The sequence below is a fragment of the Rhododendron vialii genome, chromosome 1a (assembly GCF_030253575.1).
Source record: "Rhododendron vialii isolate Sample 1 chromosome 1a, ASM3025357v1".
Classification (NCBI taxonomy): Eukaryota; Viridiplantae; Streptophyta; class Magnoliopsida; order Ericales; family Ericaceae; genus Rhododendron; species Rhododendron vialii.
In genome coordinates, this window is record NC_080557.1 from 38,580,878 (window position 1) to 38,590,996 (window position 10,119).

Here is a 10,119-nt window from a genome sequence, read left to right on the forward strand (position 1 = left end):
CGCAAGGATGAGTTCCAAACTCTTTTTTGCAAAGACACTAATAGCAATTCAAAAAAAAAAAACTGGCTCTCACTTCATGTGGCCTCAAATGTCCTTCTGCTACTACGAAATATTTTCAGAAACAAGAGTAAAAAAAAAAAACTGAAAAAAAAAAAAAAATCAAAACGAAACAACACGAAAGAAAACAATCATCTTCGAAGTAAATACCAAAACTCCAACGACGTGTTTGGATTTTTCATTTGTGGTGGGAATGAAAAACAATAGAGCAAAGACATGCCACGAAGAAGCAGGGGAAGAAGCTAAAAGTATTTTTCATTTTTTGAATTGGAATAAATGAAATAAAATGACGGGTAAGAATCTCTCTGGAATTTCATGGTTTTCTTTGGCTTCAGTGAAAAAATGTTTATGCATAGAAGTATAACTAATTTCATTCCCATTTACCCCAAAAAAAGAAAAAACTAATTTCTTGCCAACTTTTTACTTTTTCCCTTCACAAATTCAAGTTTGTTTTTTTACAAAAACAAAAAAACACAAAAAACCCCCCTTTCACGAGTCCAATATCAAAACACAGAATTCCAGTGAAGGAAACCAGTTACTAGTGGTATTATTATAGAGCACGTTATTATAACGTTTACTACAAGTTAGTAAACGGTTCAAGTCACAGCTCCCGAAATAGACTCAACATGATCAGAATGTGAAAGGAGCAGCCGCCGAAAAGAAAAAGGGCAAATCCAATGCACAGGGCCGTGCTAGAGCAAGGTCTGGGGATGGCAAAATGTACACAGCCCTACCCTAATTCCGGAGAGGTACTATCGGAGATTCAAATGCGTGCCACTTGAAATGCTGACACACAGCCCTCAACCCTATTATAATTGGTAAACAGCAACAAAAGGCATCAACACACTTCCCATCCACAGCTTCCCATCCTTCTCTTCCACTTCGCTCACCGCTTTAACAACCTTCCCACCACTGTCTTCTAATATCTGCAACAGCTTACCCTCTGGGCTGTACTTAATCACTACTGCATGGAGTCGCCCTCCGATTTGGAGCAGGTAATGAATCTTTGCCGAGATAGGAAGCTTAAGCAATAATTTCCTTATTTTAGGGTATAAACCACATAGATAAGCGTGCATTGTGCGGCGACAATGGATAGCCACCCAGAATTCACCCTTTTCGTTTGTTCTCACGTTGTCTGGGAATCCAGGGAGGATGGCCATGACTTCCGCTGTCCCTGCCTTTTCGCCTTTCAACCAGTACTTCAGCAATCTGCATCAGCAGAAATAAGGTAAAGAAAGATTCCCAGAGGCTATTTCAAGCAAGGAGCAAAATTTCGTTCCGGTTTCCATCGAAATGGTAGAAACGTTTCCGTTTCCTAAGAGACTGAATCGAAACACCAGCGGAATAATGCGCTCTTATTTTCCATTGATATGCAACATAATTTTATGAAAAACCTCAAAACACGAGGACACAACATTAAAAAGAATCATTTGAAGTACTCGAGCGAAATGTATTTACTATCTTACGGAAGTTCAAAAATTGATTTTGTTGGGATTTTATGCACTTGGAAAGTTACATACTCTTGTATGTGATAAGAAAAGGTACTTGATGCCACCAAACAAATTTTGATTTGTTGTAAACACAATTGTTCCTTCATGTAATTTAGTGTATTGATCTAAAAATGTTTCCCTTCATGTGCAAGCTGGAACAACAAACTGAAACGAAAATTTGATTCTTGATTTCAAGTGGTTAAGAAAAGTCTGTAACTCTGCCAAGGCACAATGGTCCTTTACTTAGTAGGGTGAAAGCCTGGACTTGTCTTCCTGAGGATTTGTGTCAGAAAGAGATGCTTTCAAGCATGTGAAATTAATGGAAGATTTGAGTCCCAATGATTGTGTTGGGCATTCCTCGAATGATTTTGGGATAGTTTTTGCAAAGCCGATAAGAGAGTGTACTCTTGTTTTATCCACCGTCCAATTGCCAGCTGCATCTTGAAACGATGGATAGATTTGGCTTTCTCCAATTACATATCCATTTCAACTTACCACCGGATACTATTTCCCTACTTATATCTATATGTTGGTAACTGAACTGAGACAAGAAAATAGGTTGCGCATAAACTTTTTTTAGATACAAAATTAAAAAGAATAAAACCAATAAGCATGACAAAATAGGAATCCAGGTTGATTTTTCCGCAGGACTTACAGCTATATATGTAACAAGTAATGTTAGCTTGTTGGGTGCCTACACAGAAGTTGAAATAAACAGCAGAGTTTTACCTGCCACGACACCCTTCGGCGAACACAAAAAAGGAGCCATCCTTGCTAAGCGACACACCGTTTGGGAATTGGACATTCCGAACAAGGACAGTGGTTTCTTTTGTCTCAGGATTGTATTTCAATACCCTCCCACTATCTTCCCCAGAGAAAACTAACTGCATGAAGTTCCTGAAAACAAGTAGCGCATTAAAAGTAGGAGAACGTGTTCAGCTATTCGCAATAAAGCAGTAGCATCCAACAGCAGTTGCGTACTAAACAACTACTTGAAATGACCTAATTATTTATTAAGGGCAGCGCTCTGAAATTTGCAGGTATCAAGTTGAATGGTTGAATTCACGGGTATCAACTCTGCATACAAAAATACGGTCAAGGACCAAGTCCACAGGAGCAGAGCAAGATGCTTGTATAGTGGGCCAAACGTGCACAACCATATGTCAATAAGCGTCAGAAAAACTTGGGCAAATATCATTTGCAAATTGAACATTTTTGTGTTTATGATCTGCAACCAAAATGGTGGAACGTAAGTGAAACCTACCGCCTTTGGAATTTGGTGCTGCTATCCGTGAAATAAATATTTCCTTCATCATCAATGTCGAGATCATTAGTGAACCTCAATGGAACCCCTTCTGCCTCATTTGTAAGTAATGTAGCCAGTCCGCCTTGAGGCCCAACCTTCATCAGCCCAAAATATGCATCTGCGATATACAAGTCACCTGTTCCCTTATCAAATCGAAGGCCCAAAGGTCTTCCACATATGTGCTCATTCTTTAGGTAGCTCAGAGGTGATGGTTTTGGGTCACATAGTTCCGACCTGCATTCCAAATAATATATAGAAAACGACGAGAGTACTGTCAGAGAAGGATTATCAATGGGATAGCTTCAGCAAATGAAGAAAGCACTTACCAACAACAGATCAGTTTCAAATCTTTTCACATGCAGAAAATTAAGGATTCTCCTTGATCTCAATTTGTTCACTTCCCGCCATTTTCTCATATCTCATTCCAGCATGTAATTGGTAGGTGAAGCACGTTACTAACTATTCTCAACTTTCTTTGTTTGTGATGGCATGTTGTATCCCATTAACTAATGCAGTTTGTCCACTGCAGCATTTTACACAAGATTTTATTAAAAGTATAGCAAAAGCTTGAATAAGCACCGGAGATGGCATTGTATCCTAAGTTATCTTCCTCAAACTGTTTCTAAAAGTAATATAAATCAATACTTTTATCTGAATCAATACTTTTATCTGTAGCTTTGCCCGGGGTTTTCCTAGTCGTTCAAAGACCCTCCTAGTTATATGATCAACGGGATCAGTCGGCCACAGAGCGGGGCTCTTCTTCTTCCGTTAAGATGTACGAACTCAAGAACGTTGTTTTGATATGTTCAGGGTGGGTTGCCTCCATACCCAATCAAATCCGCGAGCAAAGCTGCATTTACTGATTTCAGCTTACATTCACAGAAGAACAACAAGGGCAAGACAAAGAAGGATCCAAACAAAGGAAGAACCAAACCAATAACAGCCGGAAGCTGTAGCTAAAGAACAAGAGAAACACATCCTTTAAAAGAAAAGAGAATGAATCGGACCCAGAACGGCGTAAGGGAAAATTACATCACTGGTCTTCATAGTTTTAGCAAGATTCCTCTCTAGTCCCTATAGCTCCAGTTTCGTCAGTTTTAACCTTCGTTTTCATCTCCGTCAAATAGCATGCATTGCAAAAGAAGTTTTTGGTGCAATTACAACTTTTCTCAACAACAATGAGTCCAAGAAAAAATGATAAGTGATTCCTATAATTTCAATAATCTCCACATTGATCTCCCTAGCGAGCTCTAAGTTAGAAAGTAGAGGTGCACACACGCGGTGCCGAGTTTTAGGGTGATCGAGCTCGGCTCCTAAAACATTTAGTGAGCTCGCTCGAATTCAGTTCACATATCCAAAACTTGAGATCGGCAGCCTCTATAAACCACTTGAGCTCATAGGCATAAACAAAAAGCTTATCTACACGAGCCAAGCCATGGCTAAAGTAAATGAGCCAAAAACTTTGCTCAAGATCAGCTCAGGTTTACCAAAAGAATCGAGCCAAGCTCTTAACGAGTCGAGCCTGGGACAGTTCATTTGCAGCTCTAATTAAAAGAGAGAAAAAGTGAAATATTCTTGAAAAATAGGTATAGTGCTGCAATTAACCCAACAATAATGCTAGGGAAACAACACTCCACCACATCACCAACCACACCTGCCTATGCGCCTATGCGGCACTGCATGATTGGTAATGGGAGAACAACCACTTTGAAACTACTTTGCAAACACACATCATGCTGTAGCATACTTCTGCTGGCAGAGGAATAGACCTTCCTTGCATCTTTATGTAGGCGGCTTCTGCGGGCAGAGGAATAGACCTTCCTTGCATCTTTATGTAGGCGGCTGTGGTTGGTGTTTGTGTCCTAGAATTATTGAAGAGCAAAACCCACAACGTCAAAGGGAAACAAAACTCACCGGTTGGGCGAAGTATAGGCAAAATCAGTCCACCCGTCCCCATTCCAGAACAAAACGCGGCCGTCGGCGACCCCGGTGTAGGGCCCGTGGCCCAGAGGGTCGAAGGCCATGCTCTCTGGGCCCTGGACCTGGTTCAGGAACTTGATCTCCGACTTCTGCAGCAGGTTGTCGGCGTCTTTCTCCGTGGGAACCTCCGACCACGGCGGCAGCTCGACCTTGTAGGCCTCGAAGTCGGGGAAGTCCGAGATTGCGCTGTGGTTGAAGGGGTCGGTCCCGCAGTAGAGTGCTACGAGGAGGAAAATCCCAGCGAGGATTCCGGCCGGTTTCATTGCCGGAAGTGTTGGAGGTACGGTGGATTGAGTAGGGTTATGGGGCTCTGTTTTGGTCGGAGTGTTGTAGGGAAGTTCGGTCGGTAGTAAAAACGTTATTGATCAAAGATTGTGAGGTCCCTGATTTTGGTCAGTCTTGCCTTCTTGGTAATTGTGGGGCCGGTGAGATGGGTAGGTAGGAAACGTACTGTAAACCCGGGGAGAGAGGGGTGTTCCAACCAAACAAAAAGAATGTTTTGAAAAAAAAAAGGTAATTTTAAGCCTAAAAATTATCTGTTTATGCAAATAATTTTTTTATTAATATGAATCTTATTTGATAGATTTCATTGAGATATCTTTTATACGGTGCAAGAAAAATCAAAAAATTATTTTTCATTTTCATTATATTTGAGTTTGAAAATTGAAGAAAAAGAAGTTTTAAAAAAAGAAGGTTACCTGGAACACCCCCAGAGAGTGTGCGCGCAGTGCCGTGCAGATAAAGTCCTTTGCACCTCATAAAATGGGGAAAATATTTCAGTGTCGGATGGGTATCATGTGGTGGCCGTTTGGTACATCCGAGCTGTCCATTACTCAAATTTGGAGAAAGAATAAGGAGAGAGAGTATTGGGGTGAGAGGGAAAAGAGTTTCAATCCGAGCCGTCTAAAAATATATTGGACAGTGTGGATGTGTCGAGCAGGTATCATATGAGATATATTCATCTGTCACCAAAAAATTCTCCATAAAATTGTGGGTATCGCCACTCGCCTGTGCCAATGGTGTGATTCGAGGTGTCCAATGGGTCAAGCTAACACGAGCACGTCACATCACATTTAAATGTGACATGTGCATTGGTACGGTTTTAAAACGGACCAGGAACGAGAAACGTCACATCACATTTAAATGTGACATGTGCACTGGTACGGTTTTAAAACGGACCAGGAACGAGAAACGTCACATCACATTTAAATGTGACATGTGCACGGGTACGGTTTTAAACGGACCAGGAACGAGAATGGGCACGGGTGTGGGTATGGGCAAGGTCTTAGACGAACACGACATAAAAGTGGGCCAAACATGACATGGTTCTAGACGGATACAAAAGGGCATAGGCATGGAGTACAGCACAACGAATACTATAAGTTAGTTGTTACACAATTTTTTTTTTCCTGACAAAACTCGGTTGGAGATGGGCAAGCATGGGCACGGTATGACATGACACATCATGATTAAGTAAACGGACCGAACTGGCCTGTTTGACACCTCTAGATGTCCAAACACCTTAATCACGTAATCTTTGAAAATATTTTGTGCTATTACTCTCAATTCTCGCACTGCATTCATGCTTGCAAATTTAAATAGTTTTGAATGTGTTTCAAAGACGTTTTATACTCTCACTCACGCATCTGCATGTGAGTTGTGTGACTTTAACTCAATACTCGCTACTATCACTCATCCATATGGTCAGTGACACATGCACAAAATGACAAATTGTGGCCTGCCCATGGGTTGAGTTGGGCTCGGAGTATTATAACAGGACATGATACGATTAATAATTGGAAAAATGACGACTCAGGATTAGAATTTAAATTTAATGACCGGTAAGGACGTGGTTTTCTGTTAATAACTAGTAAGGATTAGTGAGTAGCTTTCTACTCGATAAATTTTGGAAATGGACTCATTCTTTTTGGTAATTTGGGCCTCCAAAGTGTTCTGAGCCGTCATTTCCCCATAGTAAAATATAGGGAGATTTTTGCAAAAGTCCACTATAGCACTTTCCAAATCCTTTAAGTCCACTTATAAATTCTAAAACCCCTTAAGTCCACTAATCTATTAGTAATGATATAATAACCCTGCTTAGTCTAATATACCTCTGCTTTCAAAAAAACAGTTTGTCTCATTTTTTCCTCTATTTCAAAAAGATTCATTTTTATCCCATTACAAAACCCATCCCCCCCCCCCCCCCCCCCCCTTTTCAAAACGAACCAGACTCTTCTGGGGAAACCCTAGGCGATTTGCTCCTCCACCTCACTAGATCGTCGTCGCCCTTCTTCGTCATCGGCAGCCCTTCTTCGTGGTCAGCCTTCTTCGTCGTCATCAGCCTTTCTTCGTCGTCGGCCTTCTTTGTCGTCGGCGTCGGTCGCGTTCGTTCACCAACGATACCAACGATCGCACCCATCGCCGTCACTTCCAGTCGCCGTCATCATCGCCACCCACCTTTCGTCACCATCGCATCCCATCCTACCTTCCCGATCTCACCTCGGCTTCGTTCCCACCGCCTTTTCCCACCGTCGACTTTGTTCCCATCGTCACCGTTGTTTTCAACACAAACAAGTAAGTCAAGTTTAGTTTAGGGTTGAACATATAAGGTTATTTGTTACTGTTTGTGCAGATCTGATTTGGTTAGGGTATTGAATGAACTTATGGAATCATATAATGTTATATATGAGCTTTTGAAATCATTTTCATTGCAGTGGAAGCACATATGATACTATATGTTTACATTGGATTCTTTAACATATAACCCTAATTACGTACAGATTGTAATATAATTAGGTCAAGTTCTATGGCCGAAATTACACCCCAAGTCTTTGAAAATATCGTTTTTGCTGCAGTTCGGGATGCTCCTAAAGTCGCACCCCGAATTGCGGCACTTTGTGCTGTGGGGGCTCCGCCCCCACACTCCCGGGCTAAACCACTGCTGAAGGTTGTCTGCATCCTTAATAATGGAATCATCATATATGGTTATATGTACATATCTATGTAATTTATTTTTTACTCGATTAATTTGTGTGTTTAATTGACATATATGGTTATATATCCAAATTTGTTCTCTACATGTTATAGAAGTCAGTCAATGAGGCCGCTGCGCGGACCAATTCAATATAGGTAATGGACAATGGAGTAGCGTTTTGATTGTTTAAGTGACACATATGGTTATATGTGAGTCTTTGTACTTTGTAAATTCAAAAATAGAGAACATATAAAGTTTAGTATTTGGGTTGTTTAACATATGTGATTATCTATCTATAGAATGACTAGAGTCGTTTGAAGTGGAGTTAGATGCTTTATTAATGACTTCCTATTTCAAAAATGGTAGTCCAATTGCACTGAAACTGATTTTTTTGCTGACTTTGGAATGTTTTTTGTACTTTTTTAAGCTACTGTTGAGTAACATATATGGTTATATATTCAGGTCTGTGATCACACACACACACACACACATATATATATATATGAGTTCAAATGTAAACATATAACATTAGGTTATAACATATAACATTGTAATGTTACATGTTATCGCGTAATATTATATGACGTTATATATTCTCATTTTGGTTGTTAATTTATATCATTTGTTCTGGTCGTCATTTTATTCTGTGAATATATATGGTTATATATCCAATTATGTACCCTATATCATGTTATCATATAGTTACATGTGGACTGCTTTAATATGATTATATGGTTATATATTCAGAACTATTAGACCGCTGCGCGGACCAATTTAATAAGATAAATTTAGTAGTTTTATTAGTTTTCATGTATAAATGTATTAGTTTTATTTGTACATATAATCATATTTTAAGAAAATATGGTATGTTCTCTGTATATGAGACACATATGATTATATATTCAATTATGTACCCTGTATTATGCCATCATTCCTAATATATATGGTTATATATGATTTTTTCTGTTATAGTGTATCATGAGACATATAACATTTAGGTTTTCGTTTGACAGCCGATATCATGAAACATATATGGTAATATACGAATTCTTGAATCATTTTTTTAACATATAAAGCTATATGTTTCCATTTGTTTAACTTTTTTCTTAAATGTGCAGAAATGACGAATTCAAATGAAATAGGAGTATGGTTTCATGAAGTTCCTAATCCAATTTATTGCAAATTGGAGTATCAACACAATGATACCGTGATAATGGAGTTTAGAATGAACTCCAACCTCAGAAGAGCCCTTCACATCAAATCTTTCTATCAAAGATACCTGATTGTGTTGAAGGGGCACATTAGGATCGTTGAGCCTGACAAGACAGCTAAGAACATTAGATTTAGAATTTTAATTTGGTTAAAGTTTTTTGGTGTAATTTCTTTATCGTGTTTTCATATTGCTATTCAGAAAACTCTGAATCCATTTTGTAGATCAATCGATCAAATTTATAACTATATAGTTGAACAATAGCAGACTCTGAATCCATTTTTTATTTATTTTGAACACAGATGTTTTGATTGGCGGATGTAATCGTTTCAATGATTGTTACTAATTGTTAAAACTTGAACATATATATGCATGAACATATAACCATATATAACCATAGCCAATCTTATATGAATTGGTTCGCGCAGCGGCCTAACAGATCTGAACATATAATGTTAAAACTTGAACATGTATATGCATGAACATATAACCATATATGTTACCATAACCATAGACAACCTTATATGAATTGGTTCGCGCAGCGGCCTAACAGATTTGAATATATAATGTTATCTGTGTAGCGACAGAGCAGGTGAGATCTGGAATGTAGAGAGAGAGAGAGAGAGATAGAGAGAGAGAGAGAGAGAGAAGAGAGAGAGCGCTGCCAAAATTCAAAAAAATGAAAAAAAAAATGAAAAAAAGCAGGCAAGGACATTTTTGTCTTGTATTAATTCCTTTTTGGCTTGACAAGAGCCTAGTTTGGCAACACAAAAAATGAAAGAGAATAAAAATATATTTTTTAGTCTAAACCAAACAAGGCCCTTGTTTGAGTGGACCTAGTGGGTTACAAACTTGAGATGTGGACTTGGTGGGTTACAAATATGCCATAGTGGACCTTAGACTAATTTTTTATGAAATATACGTATTGGATTAGAAAATTGATTTTCGCGCTCCACTTTTTACTGATGGAACTCTAATTTTAATGTGAAGTTACTAGTAACTTCATAAACAAAATGGAGCGCCTTCAGTAAAAACTAAAAAATGGAGCGCGAATATCAATTTCTTTCGATTATACACGTTGCGAAACAAACTAGCTAGGTAC

At 38.9% G+C, this 10,119-nt stretch overlaps 1 protein-coding gene across 1 annotated transcript; it reads right to left on the reverse strand.

Moving 5' to 3' along the window:
- Positions 1 to 576: 576 nt before the first annotated feature.
- On the reverse strand, positions 577 to 5,255 carry LOC131308513 (protein STRICTOSIDINE SYNTHASE-LIKE 3-like). Its single transcript, XM_058335481.1, has 4 exons — positions 4,768 to 5,255; positions 2,812 to 3,087; positions 2,277 to 2,444; positions 577 to 1,266 (listed from the first exon to the last, which is right to left on the reverse strand). Exons 1-4 carry the CDS (start codon positions 5,094 to 5,096, stop codon positions 867 to 869), a joined length of 1,173 nt encoding a protein of 390 aa, XP_058191464.1. The 5' UTR covers positions 5,097 to 5,255; the 3' UTR covers positions 577 to 866.
- Between the last annotated feature and the right edge of the window lie 4,864 nt (positions 5,256 to 10,119).

What these genes read in the sequence shown, in the direction of transcription:
- LOC131308513 (XM_058335481.1), bottom strand. Translation starts at nt 5,096, where the DNA reads ATGAAACCGGCCGGAATCCTCGCTGGGATTTTCCTCCTCGTAGCACTC. An exon ending in GCCTATACTTCGCCCAACCG is followed by an intron (nt 3,088 to 4,767) that starts GTGAGTTTTGTT and finishes TTTGGAATGCAG; the next exon opens with GTCGGAACTATGTGACCCAA. An exon ending in GCCGAAGGGTGTCGTGGCAG is followed by an intron (nt 1,267 to 2,276) that starts GTAAAACTCTGC and finishes CTGCTGATGCAG; the next exon opens with ATTGCTGAAGTACTGGTTGA.